General features: G+C 36.6%; 1 protein-coding gene and 1 non-coding gene across 2 annotated transcripts; one reads left to right on the top strand and one right to left on the bottom strand.

Annotated features, from left to right (window-relative positions):
• Positions 1–10381: 10381 nt before the first annotated feature.
• On the bottom strand, positions 10382–10488 carry LOC117276423 (small nucleolar RNA R71). The gene has a single exon (XR_004506680.1). It is a non-coding gene; the product is annotated as a small nucleolar RNA R71 (small nucleolar RNA).
• Positions 10489–11938: 1450 nt separating this feature from the next.
• LOC138905149 (uncharacterized) lies at positions 11939–17673 on the top strand. Its single transcript, XM_070193656.1, has 3 exons — positions 11939–12636; positions 12865–12992; positions 17282–17673. The coding sequence occupies exons 1-3, from the start codon at positions 11939–11941 to the stop codon at positions 17671–17673; spliced, it is 1218 nt and encodes a 405-aa protein (XP_070049757.1).
• The last annotated feature ends 4659 nt before the right edge of the window (positions 17674–22332 follow it).

Genomic DNA, 22332 nt, shown 5'->3' with positions numbered 1-22332 from the left:
TCAAAATCACAAATCATACTCCAATTCAAGCCTAATGAACTTTGAAATTTCCAAATTCTACAAACAACGTCGAAACCTATCAAATCAAGTCCGATTGACCTCAAATTTTGCACACAAGTCACATTTGACATAACGAAGCTATTCAAATTTCCAGAATCAGATTTTGACCACGATATCAAAAAGTCAACCCCCCGTCAAACTTCCTAAAAATTCAACTTTCGTCATTTCAAGCCTAATTCCACTTTGGACCTCCAAATAATTTTTCGGACACGCTCCTAAGTCCTAAATCACCATACGGAGCTACTGGAATCATCAGAATTCGAATCCAAGGTCGTTTACTCATAGATCAATATCCGGTCAACTTTTTCAACTTAAGCTTTCCACTTAAGAGACTAAGTGTCTCATTTCACTCTAAATTCTCTCCGGACCCGAACTAACTAACCCGGTAAGTCATAATAGAGCCACAAAGCACAAATAGAGCAGTAAATGGGGGAACGAGGCTGTAATACTCAAAACGACCAGCCGGGTCGTTACATTCTCCCTCACTTAAACATACGTTCATCCTCGAACGTGCCAAGAGTTGTTTCCAAGTCATCAAATCACTATTCCATTTTACCACGCGCGTACCCGGGGTTGATCCCATGTCACCTTATTCCACATAGGCCTGACAGCACAATACAACTGAAAATCCTTAATTTAACCTTAGCCCAAAAACCTTGGAAATCAATTCCCAACCTTTATGATTTCTTTTCAAGACACGAATCTTACATTTACACACTGTATAAGTCTGATCAAGCTGCATCGAGCCATAACTACAACCACAGATATAATCACCTAACATATTACATAACTCGCATGCTCGTAGCACCATTCCTGATCATAGTAACTACTCCAAAACCAACCAAGTACTAGTATTCAACCCCATATCGAACCAAACCTCATCCCAAAACCTTCGTACACTGTTGATAAATAAAAAAACACACAGAATCTCGTAACCCCTTATCAGATCAACAAGTCATGGAGCTCTCTCTCGCCCCAACCAGAACCATAATCACTTGCTAAGCCGACTTTCAATATTATCTTCCCGAATATACCGTAATCAAACCTGATAGTACCCACTCTAGGTCCAATGACCTTATATTATTAAACACAACTATCCCACATACATTCCACACCAATATAACTCAAAGCCAAAAACCTTGCCATCCGTGCGCCAATACGCAATAATTCAAATGTATTCAGTCATGGAAAATGACTCAAATGAGAGGACTGCCCCATAAGATTAACAAGTACTGCCACAAAGAATTGCTGAAAATCCATCATACACTGTAGAACCATCACATGATTCTAACACATGGTTCATACCTTAACATAACTCCACTGTACTGTGTGACCCCATCCAAATACTGTTCCATATTATATACCCTAAGCCATCTTGCTCAAAAATCAATAACCCCGGAGTGGCAAATGACATAATGCCACACAAAACCTGAAAGAATATAACCAATACACAATCAATCATGCAATACCCAAATACTCATCTCGCTCAAATTTTGCCATAAGGCCCCCAATAGAACTGCACCATGTGTACGTATAACCAATGAATCACAACTCCTCGTAGCATGGAATAATAAATCACAGATCATTTCAGAACACGAATAAGTCCAACACCAACCGAATGGCACATCCCTCAACAATAGCAGTATGGCGCCAACCAATCCGACTCGGTATAGAATACATATCCTAATTGGGCCTAACAATGGACCCCCAAATCACTCTGTTCACCTAGAAATGGATAAATAACCCTCCAAAAGCACACAATGACTCAATCATAACACATACTATCGTCTAGCTAGCCTTGGCCATGATTTCACAGTCCACAACCATCAAACAACCTGCTCTTGAGAACTCCCAATCTACAACTCCATAGAACACACGAATCACCATATCTGATCCCAAATCCACCGCCAGAATGTCTAACACATCTCTCATACACGATCATCCCATGAGGAATACTTGTAAAATTCTTCAGTGTCACATAGCAAAATTTGAATATCAGCAGTTGATCATGCAGGAGAGTGTCGTAATATTAATGAAGTGCCCATGAATCAAAACACAATGCCCTTTCTGAAATGTATACTCTCATCAGTCCATACCGATTAGTAATATCATTTGCCTAGTCATCTGAAACCGTCCATGTTGCCTACGAATTTATGTCCTTCCCTTCAAAACTGAACTGTGACCTTGCACATGCAAATCTCAATCGCATGCAATACACCGCGTCTACCATGCCATCCTGCCAAGAGTACAAGAATCTCATAATCAACTATCAGTCAGAAGCAGAATATATACCCCATCAGTCAGAAACTTTCAATTTGATCTCATCCCGACAAAAATCCCAATACGCAACATATTCCTCATGCCAGTAGGAAATATACTCCTCGAACTATGGTAAAAAAAACCATTGAGAACTTTTCAAAACCCATTTTCACACAACCAAGCTATCAGAACCGAATCTCTCTAACTCAACCCAGCCACACAAGTCGCCAAAACCCAAGAGCATTGCCACGAAACACTTGTGGGGCCCACATCTCGAAATACGATAAAACTCACAAAATCTGACAACCCATCCAATTACAAGTTCAACCATACTAATTTCACTCAATTCTGACTCCAAATGGATGTTCAAAACTCAAAATTTCGTATTATGAACTTTAGGCCAACACCTCCAATTTTCTCTTTAAATTCATCCACCAATTACTAAAAATGAAGATAGATTCATGAAATATAATCAGAAGGGAGTCAAGAACACTTACCCCAAGTTGTATGGAAAACTTTCTCTCCAAAATCGCCCAAACCGAGCTCCAAAATCCGAAAATGGTGAAAAATAGCGAAACCCCGAACTTAAAGGGTTCTGTCCAGCCTTTTCACAGATGTGGACAACAGGTCGCACCTGCGACCCTCGCTTTTGCGGAAGAAGGCGCGCATTTGCGAGGCTGGCCGCTTCTGCGAGGGCCATGGTCGCATCTGCGATTGCGCAGGTGCGTCCAAGCACCCACATCTGTGGTCCTCACGCCCAACTCCCTTCACGCTTCTGTGATGGCACTGCTGCTTTTGCGGCTCCGCACCTGTGCCCCACACTCCGCAGGTGCGGTCACACCAGAACCAGAAAAATTCCAGCCTTAGCCAAAACTTCCAAAATGCTCTGAACCTCGTCTGAAACTCACTTGATCCCCTCGGGATCCTGTACGAACATACCAACACGTCTCATAGCATAATACGAACCTACTCGAGGTCTCAAATTACAGCAAACAATGTCAAAATCATAAATCATACTCCAATTCAAGCCTAATGAACTTTTAAATTTCCAAATTCTTCAAACAACGTCGAAACGTATCAAATCAATTCTGTTTTACCTCAAATTTTGCACACAAGTCACATTTGACATAACGAAGCTATTCCAATTTCCAGAATCGAATTTTGACCCCGATATAAAAAAAGTCAATCCCCGGTCAAACTTCCCAAAAATTCAACTTTCGTTATTTCAAGCCTAATTCCACTACGGACTTCCAAATAATTTTATCGACATGCTCCTAAATCCAAAATCACCATACGGAGCTTCTGGAATCATCTGAATTTGAATCCGAGGTCGTTTACACATAGATCAATATTCGGTCGATTTTTCCAACTTAAGCTTTCCATTTAAGAGACTCAATGCCTCATTTCACTCTAAATTCTCTCCGGACCCGAACTAAGTAACCCGATAAGTCATAATACAGCTACAAAGAAAAAATAAAGCAGTAAATGGGGGAACGAGGTTGTAATACTCAAAACGACCGGTCGAGTCGTTACAAAAACAGATCAATTCTGAACAATACGAGGAATATGACATCTCTGTATCTACATGCCAATGTACGTACTGTATGTGATGCACCTTAATGAAAACTCTGTGTACTCACAATCTAAAATACTCAATCACTCAGTACTGTATATGGCCAATCCAACCCAGGGAAGACCCATCCCAAAATATATATGTATATCCATCAACTGACAGTCAGTCGATTAGTACTGTATAAGGCCAATCCAGCCCAGGGGAAGATCCATCCCCAAATATCAATGATTCGGACAAAATCCATGTCCAGGGAAAATCCACTCCTCAATATAAATACTTCGGGCAAGATTCATGCCCAGGGAAAATTCATCCCTCAATATAAATGTTTCGGGCAAGATCCATGCCTAGGAAAAATGCATCCCTCAATATAAATGCTTCGGGTAAGATCCATGCCCAGGGAAGATCCATCCCTCAATATATATATATATATATATATATATATCTATGGCAAGATCCATGCCCAGGGAAGATCCATCCCATATATATATATATATATATATATATCAACTACGCTCACTGTGGGGATGCAGACTCCGGAGGGGCTCTTTCAGCCCAAGCATGATATAAAACCGATATGGCCTACTACAGGTGGGCAGTCCAGATCCGTATAATAATAAAGTATATAAGGCCTTCTGCAGGCGGGCAACCCTGTTCTATATAGTAATCATATATATAAAACTAGCCCAAAATTATCCTCACAATCAGGCCCTCGGCCTTACTCAGTCATCAATTTCTCCGGTCTCTCGGGCTCACAATGTCATGAAATTAGCCCAAAATGATGATATTATATATCAATAAATAACAATATAGACTGAGATATGTTATGCAATGGACGACTATGACTGAGTACAAAATTACAATTTAAACAAATAATTCAATAGCAACATGATCCCATGGGTCCCAAAATTTTGGCACGTAGCCTAAACATAATCTTTAATAAGAGCCTCACCTCAATTTCTCTAACACGTGTAACATGTTCAGATAATAGCATGATTCTTTAATTTTACAAGTTCACAAGATTTATTCAAGTCACAATTTCTATGGTGCACATCCACACGCTCGTCAACTATAGTGTGTGTCACCTCCAAACAATTTATATAACACTAATTCGGGGATTGATACCCTCAAAACCAAGTTTAGAAGTGTTACTTAACTCAAACCGTATACTTTCTCACTCTGCTATGACCTTGCCTCGAGAATTGGTCTCCGAAAGCCTCGTATCTAGTCATAATTAATCTGATTTAGCTAATAAAAATTATTGGAATTAATTCCATATGAAAATATAAATTTTCCAACAAAATCCAAAATTTAGCTCAAAAATCGCCCGTGGAGTCCACGTCTCGGAACCCGACAAAGGTTACAAAATTTGGAAGCCTATTCGACCATGAGTCTACCCATACAAATTTTACCAAATTCCGATATCAACCCGACCCTCAAATCTTCAAATTAAACCAAGAGGGTTTTCTAAATTTTCCAACTTAATTCACCCATTAAATGTTAAAAACAACCATGGATTTAGGTAATTTAACCAATATTGAGTTAAGAACACTTACCCCATTATTTTCTCTGAAAATCTCCCAAATATCGCCTTTATCCGAGCTCCAAAGAGGTAAAAATGAAAAATGGGACGTCTCATTTTTAGATCTTAAACATTATGTTCAAGTTCGCATTTGCAGACAAAAACTTCGCATTTGCGGACAAAAACTTCGCATTTGTGAATGAACAGTGTCCGCAATTGCGAGTGAACAGTATTTTCACAATTGCGATAAATGGTTCGCAATTGCAAATGAACAGTGTTTTCGCAATTGCGAATGAACAGTACCTCGCCAGAAACCAGCAAACTCAAACTTCTCCGAAATGATCTGAAACCACCTTGAAACCCTCCCGGACACAAACCATATATGAATTTCAATCATAAAATATTCTACAGACCTGCTCGCGCACTCAAAACACTAAAAAGAGGTCGTCTTGACCCGATATTGACCATGGTCGAACTCCCAAATTTCTTAATTTTACAAGTCTTTCAACCAATGATCCAAAAATTCAACCAAGCCCATAGGAACCCGCCAATTCATACCAACAAGTCCTAAAGCATCATATGAACTTAGTCAAAACTTCAAATTACATCAAACAATGCTCGAACCACGAATCATACCCCAATTCAAGCTTAATGAAACTAAGAAATTCCAACTTCTAAATTAAATGCCGAAACGTATCAAATCACGTCCGATTGACCTCAAATTTTGCAAACAAGCCATAAATGATATAACAAAATTATAAAAAAATTTAGAACTGGTTTCCGACCCCGATATCAAAAAGTCAACTCCCCGGCCAAACTTTCGAAAAATTTAATTTTTGCCATTTTAAGCCAAATTCCACTAGGGACTTCCAAATAATTTTCCGGACACGCTTCTAAATCTAAAATCACCATACGGAGTCAAAACTCCATTACGGGGTCGTTTACACATAAGTTGACATCCGGTCACTATTTTAACTTAAGTTTTAAACCTTGGAACTAAGTGTTCCAATTCATTCCAAAACCTCACCGGACCCGAACCAATCACCCCGTTGAGTCACATAACAAGCGTAAAGCATAAACCGAGCAGTAAGTGTGGAAACATGATTGTAATACTCAAAACAAACGACCTGATCGTTACATTCTCCCCCACTTAAACATACGTTCGTCTTCGAACGTGACAAGAGTTATTTTCAAGCCATCACATCTCTATACCATCTACCACACACATACCCGGGGGTGATACCATGCCGCCCTATTCCATATAGGCCTGACAACACAATATAATTGAAAATTACTAATTTAGCATTAGCCCATAAACCTTGGAATCCAATTTCCAACATCCAAAAAATTTATTTTCATGACCCGAATCTCACATCTACGCATTGTATGAGTCTGAACAAGATGTATCAAGACATAACCTCATTCAAAAACCTTTGTACACTGCTGATATTTAAATAAACACGCGGAATCTTATAACCACTTATTAGATCAACAAGTCATGGAGCTCTCTCGCCCCAACCAGAACCATAATCACCTTCTAAGCCGACTTTCAATATTATCCTTCCGAATATACTATAATCAAACCTGATAGTACCCATTATGTGTCCAATGACCTTACATTATTAAACATAACTATCCCACTGACATGTCACACCAATATAACTCAAGCCACAACTGCGCAACTTGTACCCAAAATGGAAGATGTCTCAAAGTAGAAAATAATATTGCAAGTTGAACAAGCACCACCACAACTGCAATGCTATAAGCTCATTATATATAGTAGAACCAAGACACACAAATTTAATAACATTAACCAGCTCTTTTAAAGCTCACATTAATATCACTCGTATGGACAACTCACGTGTTATAGTATCAATATTTGGAGCCGCACGGATAACTCACGTGCCAATAACATAATCCGCCTGGCCTGGTCACAGGCCTCCAGTCCAAGCATATCATACAGGAGCAATCAAATAAGTGCACATGTATATAATAAACGAAGTAGAATTCACATGCTCCTGGACTGGTATAAATAACACGCCATAGAGTAGGCATGTGCAAAGTGCACTATCACAACTCAAATCGGCACTTAACGCAGAAATAGTAACTACCTAGCTTATTTAGGGAATTAGCCTCTTTGTAACCTCAAGTATAACTTAGATAGTTCTCAACAAAGGTACGAATAAGAGAAACGTCATAACTTTACGCTTAACCGTCAACTCCAGGCATATCATAGCCTAAATATTTTCCCGAATCTGAATACTTGCCCCTATGCTCGTACATGGGCTCAAACCTCACATTTATATATATATATACGCACTCGTAGAGCGTAGTCCTCACAAATAATTAACGCAACTAGTGCCTCCACCGAGTTTAAATAAAATACTCACCTCAAATATGTCGCAACCCTGAAACAATATGTTTCTGAGAACTCCAGTTCCCCAAATTCATAAAACACATGAACCATCGTAACTGATCACAACTCCAGCACTCCAATGACTATCACATCCTTCATGCACGATCATCCCACTAGGAATATTTTCATAATTCTTCCGTGCCATATATCAATAATTTGAATATCAACGGTCTATCAACTAGGTGTGTATCGCAATACCGATGAGATCCGAAAGTCAAAACACAATGCGCCTTTTGAAATGCGTACCCTTCTTAGGGATTACTGAACAGTTATAACATTCATCTAAATATATATAACTGACCATTCTGTCCGGAATTCATGACTTTCCCTTCAAGAATGAACTGCCACTTTGTACATGTAAATCGTAATCCTGCACAACATACCACATCTATCATGCCATCATGTGACAAGCACAAGAATCTTATTTTCAACTTTGAGTCACTAGCAATTTACTTACCCGGTTAGTTAGAAACCTTTCTCTTGCTTCCTTCCAGGAGGAAATCACAATACGCAACACGTTCCCCACACCGGTAGAAAATATCCGGTTCAAACCATGGTAGAAACCATCAGGAACACTTTGAAATCCATTTGCACCTAATCAAGCTATCAGAACTAAATTTCTCTAATTCGACCAAGCCACACTGGTCATCAAATCCAATATTACCACCGAAACATCCGTAAAAATCTCACCACATCATAATTACCAAAAGAACCGAGCATACCATTACCATACTGATTCAACTTGTTACCCATTTGTCCTATTTTCTCTGAGTTTCTTCTGAATTACCCTCAAGTTGACATTTCTCCTTGTCAGAACACTTCTTGTAACAATAACACCCAAAGAAGTAACCCTGCCTTAACACCACCGATCAAATTCATACTCCGTTCGTACTACATCCTCCACAATAATAACTCACTCATCCCAATCTCTGTGGGACGATATCTTAAACTATACTAGAATTTGATGGAGAACGAGTGAATATTTCCTATGCATTAAGAGCTCGTCAACTTTTTGGCGTCGTTGCCGGGGATTGGCATACATCTACTTCAAATTAAATATTTTATTGCTAATTTGAGAATTTATTATTATATGTATTTTTATCTTTATTTTTGTTAGTATTATCATCACCTACTAAATAATACTATAACTATTACTATTATATCCATTCTAACGTTTTGTTTTCTTAGTAATGTAAAAAAAAAAATCTTTCTCACTGTTGTAACTATTACCTACTGTTTTTATCATTAAACGTGAATAGCTATGATTAACGTGTATATCTGTAACTCTTATACTATTGTCAGCAACTTCACGTCATAGTACTTTTATCACTGTGCCATACTATTTGTACCAACTATCTTTTCCTTTACTATTGATATTATGGTTCCAATCTCGGATGAAAATATTCCTAAACTGAGGTCAAGGAGGAACGTTTCATCGTGTCCTTCAAAGATCGATCTAATAATTGCGTTTTGCCAAGCTGAAAAAATTAGTTTATTTTAAGAAATATTTTTTTTCAAAAGTGTTTTTGTTAAAAGTACTTTTGATGAAAAACAGTTTGTGTTTGGCTAATTAATTTAAAAAGTACTTCTAAGCAGCAATTAGTGTTTGACCAAGCTTTTAAAAAGTGTTTCTAAGTGTATTTTTCTCAAAAGTTCTTCTCAAAAATGTGCTTCTCGGAAGAAGCTACTTTTTTCTGCTTCTCCAAAACTGCTTCTGCTTCTCTTCAGAAGCACTTTTTTTTTCCTAAAAACTTGGCCAAACATTTCAAATTTGGAAAAAAAAGCACTTTTTTTGAAAAAAAAAATACTTTTAAACTTGGAGAAGTTTGGCCAAACAGGCTATAAGTGTACTAATCACTACTACTACTTTTCTTTTACTATTTTCTTTTAGTGCTACTATTATTTTAGGAATTAAGTTTAATTGTATTTAAAAAAAGAGCTTTAATTTTCTTTACTTTAAAAATATTCATTTAGTTTATGACCTACTCTTCTACAAAAGAGTTGGCGCGTTACGATCCTGAAATTGAAAGATCTCTTTGATTGCGCAGGAAAGAACAAACATCATTTTCTCGGAGCTTAGTTTTTGAAGGAATGGAAAACTAGGGAGTAGAAGATATCAATCCACCCGAAGTACCACCACAAGTCCATTTAGAAGATCAATTTGATGAAGTGACGCTAAGACCAACAAACAGAATCCGAAGGGATTATGCTAGGCCTGACCGCTTCAACTGTGAATCTAGTATCAGAAAACCCCTAGTAGTAGCCAACAACTTTGAAATCAGGACCAGCCTAATTCAAATAATTCAACAATCTTGTATCTTTACAGGAGATTCAAGTGAAGATCCACACTGTTATTTAATTGATTTTCTGAAACTTGTTAAAACTGCTAAGTAGAATGGAGTTCCTCCCGAAGCAATCAAGTTAAGGCTATTTTTTTTCTTTAAAAGGAGATGCCAAAACGTGGTTGCGAAATTTACCTCAAGGGTCAATTACCACATGGGACTAGATGACTCAGAAGTTTTTGAATAAATATTTTTCTCCTGCTAAAACAACAAAGTTAAGGAAAGACATATCTAATTTCTTACAGACTAATACTGAGTCAGTTTATCAAGATTGGGAACGATTAAAAGCAATGTTAAGAAAATGTCCGCACCATGATATTCCTGAACACATGCAATTGTACATTTTTTTTATCATGGGTTAAAATCCTCTTCTAGAAATGTGATTGATGCAGCTGCAGGAGGTTCTGTGATGAGAAAACCTACAGAAGAAGCATTGCAGTTATTGAATGAAATTTCTAAAAATGCCATTCAAGGGCCATCTGAACGTGTAATCATCAAAAAGGTCGCTACGGTAAATCAAGTTGATGCTTTAAACACACTAACACAATAGATTGTTTCTTTGGCACAAAAATTTGAATCTTTTCAGGTGAATATAAAACAACCAAGCAAGTCTGAGGCTTGTGATATGTATGGAGGAAACCATCTGAATCATTAATGCCAAGAAATCAATCAAAATGATGAACAGGTAAATGTAATCGTTTACAAGCAGTACCCCTTTGGAAGTCCAATGGCACATAAACATCCAAGATTTCAATGGAGCAATCCAAAGGGTGCGGAGAACTCTGAGAGCTTCCAAAAGCCACAACTATAAGGTCCACCTGGTTACCAAAATCAAAACTGTCGGCAACCAAATTTCAGACCTTATCAGCAATCAACTCCATATCACCAAAGGCTTCAACAAGTACATCCAAGTCTTGATGATCTTTTGTACAAATACATTAAGGTTACTAATGAAAAAATGAAAAGCCATAATTCAACCTTTAAAAATTTGAAAATCTAGCTGAGCTAATTGGAAACTCTTGTGTCAGAAAAAATTCAAGTCCCCTTACCGAGCAATAGGGAGAAAAATCCAAAGGAATACCTTAAGGCTATCATCTTACGATTAGGTAAGGAGCTTGATGAACCCAATACTGTCAGACAAGAAAAGAACCAGTCAGAACAACAGGTAAACATGGGTAAGAATGTTAAAACACCCTCTGAACAATTAGAAGCTAAGGAAGTCAAGAAAAAAGATGAGAAGAATATTAAAAAAAATGACTCCTCTCCCTGTGAAAATTTCTTTTCCACAAAAACTAAAAAGAGAAAAGCTTGATAGTCAATTTGCAAAGTTTTTAGAGATTTTAAAATAGATTCACATTAATATTCCTTTTACCGACGCTTTGTTGCAAATGCCTTCTTGCGCCAAATTTCTGAAAGAAATTTTGTCAAGCAAAAGGAAATTGGAAGAAGTTTATGTGGTAATGCTAACGGAAAAATATAGTGCTATACTTCAAAATAAGCTACCACAAAAACTTGGTGACCCAGACAGTTTTACAATTCCATGGACATTGGGAGGAGTGTATTTTTAAAAAGCACTCTTCGATTCTGGAGCTTCAATAAACTTTATGCTATTTTCTATTTTTAGAAAATTAAATCTTTGTGAGTTGAAAGATCTAGGTGTCTCTCTTCAGTTTGCAGATCAGAGTACTAAGAAACCTAGGGAAATAATTAAAAATGTACTTGTGAGAGTAGACAAATTTGTTTTCCTTGTAGATTTCATAGTGCTTGACATGAAGGAGTACCCTGATGAACCAATTATTTTGGGTAGACCATTTCTTGCTACAGGTAGATCACTTATAGATGTCCATCAAGGACAACTAATTCTAAGAGTTGATGAAGAAAGGGTCATTTTTGACATGCAAAAGATACTAAGATTTTCAGGAGATGAATCATCATCTTCATGCTTTTCAATTGACATGATTAGTTATCTTACAGATGAATTTAGAGATGATAAATTAACTCTAGACTCAATGGAAAGATGCTTGGCCAAATCAGGAACCATACAAGATGATGATCCCACCATCAGAAGAGAAACTGGAATATTGGAAAGAGATTCTGAGGATCAGGAGATGCAACCAGAAGAAGTTCAACCAAAAATCGAACTCAAAATTCTCCCATCTTATTTAAAATATGCATATAGTGAGAAAGAACATTGTCCAGTAATTATTTCATCTTCTTTGATTGTAGAACAAGAAGAAAGGTTAATTGAAGTCTTGAAAACACACAAAGGAACCTTAGGGTGGACTATAGCAGATATCAAATGGATTAATCCAGCTGTTTGTACTCACAGAATTCTCGTGGAGGATAGCTACAAGCCAATAGTCCAACCCCAAAGGAAATTGAATCCAGTAATGCAGGAAGTGGTAAAAAAGAGATTGCAAAACTTCTGGCGGCAAGTATCATTTATCCTATTTCAGATAGTCCTTGGGTAAGTCCTGTTTAGGTAGTGCCAAAGAAAGGAGGTATGACAATTATTAAAAATAAAAATAATGAACTCATACCTACCAGGATTGTCATAGGATGGAGAGTCTGTATTGATTACAGACGTCTCAATGATGCTACTAGAAAAGATCATTTTTCCTTTGCCATTTATTGATCAAATGTTGGAAAAAATTGCAGGATATGGGTTTTATTATTTTCTTGATGGCTATTCAAGGTATAAACAGATACCAATTGCACTAGAAGATGAAGATAAGACAACCTTCACATGTCCACATGGAACATATGCTTATAGGAGAATACCATTTGGTTTGTGCAATACACTGCTACATTTCAGCGTTGCATGTCAGTAATTTTCTCTGACATGACCGAGAAATTTCTCGAGATTTTTATGGATGATTTTACACTCTTTGGAAAAACATTTGAGGAATGTCTTTATCACTTGACTTTAGTTCTTAAGAGATGTGAAGAGACAAATTTGATTCTAAATTGGGAAAAATGTTAGTTTATGGTTACTAAGGGAATTATTTTAGGACATAAAATAACTATGATAAAGGATGAAAAGTGCATTTTTGAGTGTGTTATTTCGTGTGTGAGTTGCGGGAGTTCACATCGCTTTTGAAGTGAAAATATGCCCATTATGTGTTTCTTATGTGTAGGAAAACTTGCGCGGAAAAGGATCAAATGAGAGAAAAATTGGTGAAAAACTAGCTGAAAAGAAAAGTTCCGGACAGAAAAGCGAAGTTCAGTTCACCAGACCGTGACCGGAACAGAGAAAATCAGGAAAGTCCCAGACAACGAAGTGAGGGTCACTTCGCCAGACCGGGGCCGGGGCAGAAAAATTCAACTTTTCTAATCCGAATTAGGAGAAGTAATTTTTGCCCAACTCAACCCTAAACCATATAAATATAAAAGTTAACCACTTTTTGAAGGGAGAGAAGACTTTGGAGAGGTAAGAACACTCTTGGAGCAAGGAGAAGGATTCAACTTCACGTTTTTTCCTCTTTCTTCCAAATTTTCCATTGTTATGAATTCTAATCTTGTATTTGTGCAAAACACTATGAGTAGCTAATTTGTTATCTAGGGTTTGATGAAACTTTTTGTAGGATAAATTCTTATTATGTTTTTATATAATTTAGCCGTTGGATTTCTCTACTTGTTCAACTACGTGGTTGTTGTTGTTGATTGAATGACCATCAATTGGCTGTGCCTATTTAGTGTGTACTACTCGAGAAAGAGTACGCATTTAGGTAGTTGTTGAATAACACCACTCCTAAAGTATTTGCGAGATCAATACGGAGGGTTTAAAGGCGGGATTAGAGATAACAAAACCTTAGTGCGATCATAGTGAGCGGTGAATTAGTACCAGCTAGCGTAGTTCGAGAGAATACGTCTAGTAAATTATGGTAGTTGCTCGAGAAAGAGCTACACACTCAAAGTACTCATGATCGGTAGAGAATACTTAGGAAAATTTGTAGGAAACGTAGCGGGAAGGATTCCGACAATTGGAGAAATCATAACTCTAGACCTCCTTAATCTTTTCTCCAACCCTTAGTATCTTTAGTTGATAATTTACTATTTTAATTAGTTAGAAATAAAATTTCAATCTTTATAATTGCGGAGTTTGTTCAAACTTGTCTTCTTAGTGACAGTAAACAACTGTAGCAAAACCTTAGTTCTCTATGGGATTTGACTCCGGCCTTTTAGACCAGATTATATTTGCAGCGACCGCTTATCCTTTTTAGGACTAGAGTTGGGCATGATCAAATTTTGCCGTCGTTGCCGGGGAACTAACGGTGTAGTTGTAGTTGTACATAGTTCTAGGTTTCAAGTTTGAACTTTTATTTTATTTTCAAGTATTTGACTTTTTTTTTAGTTTTACTTGTTAATTTGAGAAACATGGCATGGTGGAATTATGAGAGTTTTGATGTTGGTAATTCTAATGTTGATCTTCCTTGTGTATATTGTGGAGGAAACCACCTGTGGTAAAATTGTCAAAATATTTCCGAGAGCGAGTTATGTGCACCAACTCAATCTTATGTGTGGAATGTGTGTGATATGCGTGGTGATCAAGATGGTCACTTTCATGGTTGTGGTTATATTTCTTATCCTCCCCCAACCCCTTACTATGATGGTTCTACTTTGTTTTGTGAAGTTAATAGGAAAAAAGAACCCAGGGATGATGACCTGAAAGAGATCAAGGATATGCTAAGGTGACTTGTGGAACAAAAAAATGAGAAACAACTGCACATAGAAAGACAATATGCTACTATTCGCAACTTGGATGCACAAGTGAGTTAACTAGTTGAAGCATTTAATGCTCAACAAGCCAATATTGTGGATAGTAGCAAAGAAGAGCATGAATTAGATACATAAATTGAGGTTCTAATGGAGGAGGTCAGAGTAGAACACCAACAATCTAACCAACTAGAATTTGAGGATGCCGATGTTGAAGAAGTAATACTAGAGTTTCTTCATGATATTTGTAATTATATGCCTTGATAATATGTGTGGCTTTCTTTTGACATCGAGGCTCATCTTTTGACTCTTGTGATTAATTTTTGGGTGCTTAAATTGCATGATGACTGTGCTAGTTGCTTTAACTTGAGAGTTGGGTCCGATCCATCCTGAGTGAGTCATGTGTATTGTGTGAGGTGAGATTTTGGTGTACTCTATGCCATCCTTGCTTAAGTCTTGTAAGTTTGGGAAGTAATATAGGCTATCCTTGATTGACCATTTAACCTATTTGCCTATCAATGCTAATATTATCCGTAATCACCCCTTTTGAGCCTGTACACCTTTTCTTTGGAAACCATATTACAAGCTAAATCCCCTTTGTTCTTAGTCAAATCTTGTTGAACCTTTACCTCCGAAAGCACTTAAGAGCTACAAGAGTAAAGAAAGAGATTGGGTAGCTTTTGAGTGGAACCATAGAAAGGCCGAAAATGTGCACTTGTGTACAAACAAAAAAAGGTACTAGCCGAAAATACTATATTTAGGAGAGTGAAAAAAAAAGAAAAAAAAGAATAACACCTCTCATATCTTTGTCTGGGTTCGTAAGTATCTATATGTTGATGTGCTTAATAAAGAAGGGCCTAAATGTGTATGGTTTTATGGTAAGAAATTGAAGTGGTCATGACAAGAAGATGCTTAGAAGTAAAGTGTAGTGTATTAAAGTGTTTAGGAGGGTTAGTCACTATTTTTTCAAATAGATCCTACCTGTCCTTTAGCCTACATTACAACCTATAAAGTCCTATTTGATCCTATACTTTGCAAGATTAAATTAGTGCAGACATAAACTACAGGCAAGCCTATGGTACGAGCTTCGGTGGCATAAGAGTTTCTTTGTGAAAGTGAGAAAATAATTCTTTGGATTTGAGAGTCCTTAAAATATACTTGAACTTATATTGAGTGTGTAGACTACTTTCTTTATGGTTTGTTGGTGAGGGCACATGATTTGCAAAAGCTTGGTAGAGACCTTGAATGTTTGAGTTGGCCCAAGGAGCGAGTCATAGTGTGAAATGTATTAGAGTCAAGTTTTGAGGCAAGGATGTTAGAAAGAGTCATATGAATATTTTAAATAATCCTGGCATGAGTTTAAAACTATAGAAAAAGGTATGAAGAGTGCATATGCTAGGATCTAAGCATTGATATAAACCATTGTCAGTGGTGTGATGCTTGCATATATTTGGAAAAGTGTTTCTTGCTTATGTGCTTTCTTTTAAGTTGCTCGAGGATGAGCAAGATTTTAAGTGTGGGGTGGTGATAAAGGATGAAAAGTGCATGTTTTGAGTGTGTTTGTGTGTTTTTCATGTGTGAGTTGCGGGAGTTCACATCGCTTTTGAAGTGAAAATATACCCATTATGTGTTTCTTATGTATAGGGAAACTTGCGCGGAAAAGGATCAAATGAGAGAAACGCATTTAGGTAGTTGTTGAACAACACCACTCCTAACGTATTTGAGAGATCAATACGGAGAGTTTAAAGGAGGGATTAGAGATAACAAAACCTTGGTGCGATTATAGTGAGCGGTGAATTAGTACCAGCTAGCGTAGTTCGAGAGAATACGTCTAGTAAATTATGGTAGTTTCTCGATAGAGAGCTACACACTCAAAGTACTCACGATCGGTAGAAAATACTTAGGTAAATTTGTAGGAAATATAGCGGGAAGGATTCCGACAATTGGGAAAATCATAACTCTAGACCTCCTTAATCTTTTCTCCAACCCTTAGTATCTTTAGTTGATAATTTACTACTTTAATTAGTTAGAAATAAAATCTTAGTCTTTATAATTGCGGAATTTGTTCAAACTTGTCTTCTTAGTGATAGTAAACAACTGTAGCAAAACTTTAGTTCTCTGTGGGATTCGACTCCGAACTTTTAGAGTGGATGATATTTGCAGAGACCGCTTATCGTTTTTAGGACTAGAGTTGTGCGTGATAACACTGCTAAAGGGATAGAAGTTGATAAGGCTAAAATTGATCTTATAACAGGATTACCCCCTCCCACAACTGTTAAAGGCATTAGAAGTTTCTAGGACATGTAGGTTTTTACAGATGGTTCATAAAACGTTTTTCAAAGATTTCAAAACCGCTGACTAACCTCTTGATGAAAGATACTAAGTTTAATTTTTAGGTGATAGCCTAGATGCATTTGAGACCCTTCAGAAAAAGTTATCAATTGCCCCTGTAGTTGTGTCACATGACTGGAATCAACCTTTTGAGGCTATGTGTGATGCTAGTGATATAGCAGTAGGAGCTGTTTTAGGCCGGAAAAAAGATAAGATTTTTTGTCCCATTTACTATGCTAGTAGAACAACGAATGAGGCTCAACTTAATTATGCCACAACAGAGAAAGAGTTACTAGCAGTAGTATTTGCATTTGATAAATTTCGTCCATATTTGATAGGAACTAAGGTCACAGTTTTCACTGATCATGCGGCTTTGAAATACCTCTTAGCAAAGAAGGATACTAGACCTAGATTGTTAAGATGGATTTTACTCTGCAAGAATTTGATCTTGAGATAAAAGATAAAAATGGGACAGAGAATCAGGTAGCTGACCCTTTGTCTAGATTAGAAAATCCTCCTCTTGAGTTTAGTGAGATAAAGGAAGAATTTTCTGTTGAACATATTTTTTCAATTGACTCAGTAGTGACTCAACTACCCTGGTTTGTAGATATTGCAAACTACTTGGTTGGAATGTGGACATCCCAATATCTCTCGAACCAACAAAGGAAACAACTTATATCTGATGTAAAGTATTATCTGTGGAACGAACCTTACTTGTTTAAATTTTGTGCAGATAATATTATTAGAAGATGTGTACCTGAAGAAGAGATGACCAAAATTTTATATCACTGCCAAGATGGAGCAATTGGAGGTCATTATGCAGCAAATCGAACAACTTTTAAGGTTTTGGAAGCTTGATTCTTCTAGCCGACACTCTTTAAAGATGCCCGAACATACATTGCACAATGTGATAGGTGTCGGAACAGGTAACATCACTAAAAGAGATGAAATGCCTTTACAATCGATACAGGTATGTGAAATATTTGATATTTGGGAATAGATTTCATGAGACCTTTTCCTTCTTCTCACTCTTTTGAATATTCTCGTGGCTGTGGATTAAGTGTCAAGATGGTTTGAAGCGATCCCCACAAGAAAAAATGATGCTCGTACAGTGTGCAATTTTCTTAGAAAAAAATATTTTTACTAGATTTAGCACACCGCGAGTCATCATTAGTGACCAAGGAACTCATTTCATGAATAGGTAATTCTCTACTTTGCTATCAAAATATGATGTGACTCACAAAACAGGAACACCATATCATGCTCAATCTCAAGGACAAGTTGAAATTTCGAACAACGAGTCTAAACGAATTCTTGAGAAGACGGTTGGAATTTCTAGGAAAGACCGGTCTTTAAAATTAGATGATGCATTATGGACTTACCGGACAACATTCCAAATACCGATTGGAACATCCCCATATAGACTTGTCTTTGGAAAAGCTTGTCATTTGCCAGTTTAATTAGAACACAAAGCGTTTTGGGCATTGAAAGCACTAAACTTTGATTTGACCTATGCTGGGAAAAATAAGTTTTTTCAGGCTAATGAATTAGAAAAGCTGAGGTTAGAAGCCTATGAAAATGCCAGAATTTTCAAATAAAAAACAAAAATATGGCATGACAATTTGATCCGACAAAAAAATTTCAAAATTGGAGATAAGGTACTTATTTACAATAGCCCACTCAACCTATTCCCAGGAAAATTAAAATCCAGATGGACATGTCCTTACAATGTTATAAATGTTACTTCATATGATGCTATTGAGATTCAACAGATCAGTGGTGGAGACAAGTTTAAAGTAAATGGTCACAGATTAAAATTATATTTTGGAGGGAAATTTGAGAAACAACCATCAGATACTCTAATTGAATGAAGAATCATGTAGAAATAAGTCGAGCTGGCGACATTAAACTCAGAACTACATTTTCCTACCCGTAGCTATTGAGGGTGAATCAATGGAACCTTTTAAGTCCCGTATAAATTTGCATAATAAAATTGCTTAACCAATTGATCTGGTTAATATCCAGGTTATTGTACAACCAGAACATTTTATGAAGGCCTCTACAAAAATAGAGTTACATATACATGAGTAATTCCATGGTGATCAGTATGCCTAAGTGACTGGTTGGTCAACCGTTTAATTGTGTAAATTAATTATTGGCTCACGTAACTGTTTTTGGTTTATATTTAAACCAAGACCAAATGACTGATAATGTCCTAAATTAGTCAGTCTATTACACATAGAATATGTGTGATCACAGTTTCTTTCAAGCTTTCTTCTGTGATTGTAAATTTGAAAGCCAAAGAGATTTTTATTGTCTTTTTACATGTAGAATATTTTTTTTACCTCTATATGTCTTTAAATTATAAATACAAATAAACTCATCTTTTATTTTATTCTTAATTGTTGTTCTTGTATAATATTAATATTTTCAAATAATTATTCGCATGGTTTCAAACATATTTTTTTCATTTATGACATATAACTTCCAAGTTTGTATTTGTATTTTTGTGAAGGCAAGAATGAATCTTATAATCTAGGAAATAGTTGGAATTGACAAGTATTATGATCTTAACAGGTATAATCAATAAAGCTTTGCTAGAATTTTTCCCAAATATCTATCAAGGCAAAATTATAGACAACGTTAAGTTTTAAATAAAATTAGGCTTTCTTTGATTTACTTTTTAGCCTCTCTGTTTCTACCCCTACACACACATATATATTTTCCTTTATCACCCAACTTTGAGCCATATTGAAAATATTGAAAAAAAAAAGAGAAATGATAAACCAATTCTACTTGTTACACCATATTGGTTCAACTAAAGAAAGAAGATTTCTTCCAACTATAATTGAGCAGAAATGACTATTTAAGCAAGGGATGAAGGAATACGTTTTGGAGTAAAGTTTGTGTTCAGAGAAAGGTGGATTCGTGTATATATATATAAAGCTAAAAATAACATATAAAAAAATTTGATGTGAATATACTTGTGGAATAAATTCTTAGTGTAAGAAGTTCGAACTTATGGAGGATGTTTCTGTTGAAAGGAATGTTGACTTAATTGGTGTTAATCATTGAACTGGAGACATCTCTAGAGCTTATCTTCTTTGTATTAAGTTGTACTAGTTCCTTTGGTAAAATAATTGACTCACATTATAAAGCTGGAAGGAACACAATTACTATAAATATATCATTTACCCTTGGCATCACCAAGCCTAACAATAAAAGCCCAAAAAAGTCCTAAAAGGATTTTAAAAATCAATGTTGATTCTACATTAGTGGAGACTGACATGAAGGGCAAGCTTATGGACAAAGTTTGAGAAATAAAATATTCATATATTATATGCTTAAAAATATACTATTTTAAATAAAGTATTTATATAATATTTTGATTCTCTGTATGTTTGTCACGATCCAAAATCCAACTAGTCGTGATGGCACCTAACTCAACCCACTAGGTAAGCCAACTAATAACTATCCAATTCCAATAATATTTAATTGACTCTAATACACTCCCCAAGGACTGGTAGTACAAATCATGAGCTTCTAAGATTAGAATTAACAAGTTGGTATGAAATAAATACATCATCTGTTCAAAATGTACATAAACAGATATTTATAAATCTAAGGCTACCATGAACAAGAGGCAGCTATGATCGGAACACAGGTACATCTTCAAATACAGCTCCCATCGATCACAACAATATCATCATCCAATATCTGCACGCAAGGTGCAGAAATGTAGTATGAGTACAACCGACCACATGTACTCAATAAGTAACAAACCTAACCTTAGGTTGAAAGTAGTGACGAGCTGGAATAAAGGTCATAGTCCAACACCAATAGCCAACAACATTACATAACAACATAATAGAAGTAATAAAAGAAGTAGCTCAAAGATAAAATACTCAGCTCATTCACAGTTCCAGAAAAATAGGCATTCTTTTCAAGTATATCAAATGAAAATCCAAATCTTTTACCGAAATCACCAAAATATGAGTACGTTTTGTAAAACTGTGATTTTTCCCAAAAACTTTTTAACAACAGATAGGATGTTTCATTTTCAAATGGCATGAGGACAATACATCTCTATGACTACATGTCAATGAGTATGTGAAGTCATGAATGACGCAAAATCGTACATCATGAGAAAAAATGCATTTCTATGCCTGTATGTCAAGTGTGCATGTAAATGCGATGCAACGCAGTAATAAAATCATATTCATACTCTCAGAGTATCAATTCACTCAGTCCTCCAAATCATTCATTCCTCACAGTCACTTGATCCTCCCAATCGCTCGACACTCGCACTCGCACTCAATAGGTACCTGTGCTCACTGGGGGTGTGTGCAGACTCCGAAGGGGCTCCTTCAGCCCAAGCGCTATAATCTGCACGGACAACTCACGTGCTATAGTATCAATATCTGCACGGACAACTCACATGCCATAGTATCAATATCTGGATCCCCACGGACAACTCACATGCTATAATAAGCCAATCTGGTCTGCTGCAGCTTGCAGCCCGATCCCATAATTATCGTCACAATCAGGTCCTCGGCCTCACTCAGTCATCAATCTCTCCAGTCTCTCGGGCTCACAATGTCATGAAACTAGCCCAAAATGATGATATGATGTATCAATAAATAACAGCAGAGACTGAGATGTGATATGCAATGAATGAATATGACTGAATATGAAATTATAGTTTAAACATATAATTCAACAGTAGAAATGACCTCAGTGGGTCCCAATAACACCAACATTTACCTAAGCATGATTTCTAACATGAGTCATAGATCAGTTTCTCTAACACATAAAAATACATGGAAAATAAAAGTTAATTGACTAAACAGCTCTACAGAATCAACTGCGTCTCAATTTCTATGGTGCACGCTCATACACCAGTCACCTAGCATGTGCGTCACCTTCAAACAATTCACATAACACGTATACTCAGGGTTCATACCCTCAGCTCCAAGATTAGAGATATTACTTACCTTGAACAAGCCGAATCCAATGTCGAGCAAGCTAAACAATGCTCCAGAAATTCCATTCTACGTGTATCAACTTCCGAACGGCTCGAATCTAGTTACAATTAATTTCATTTAGCCAACACAAA

Source organism: Nicotiana tomentosiformis, chromosome 2, assembly GCF_000390325.3.
Source record: "Nicotiana tomentosiformis chromosome 2, ASM39032v3, whole genome shotgun sequence".
NCBI lineage: Eukaryota > Viridiplantae > Streptophyta > Magnoliopsida > Solanales > Solanaceae > Nicotiana > Nicotiana tomentosiformis.
Note: the sequence above shows the minus strand (reverse complement) of the source record. Positions and strands in the feature narration are given on the sequence as shown.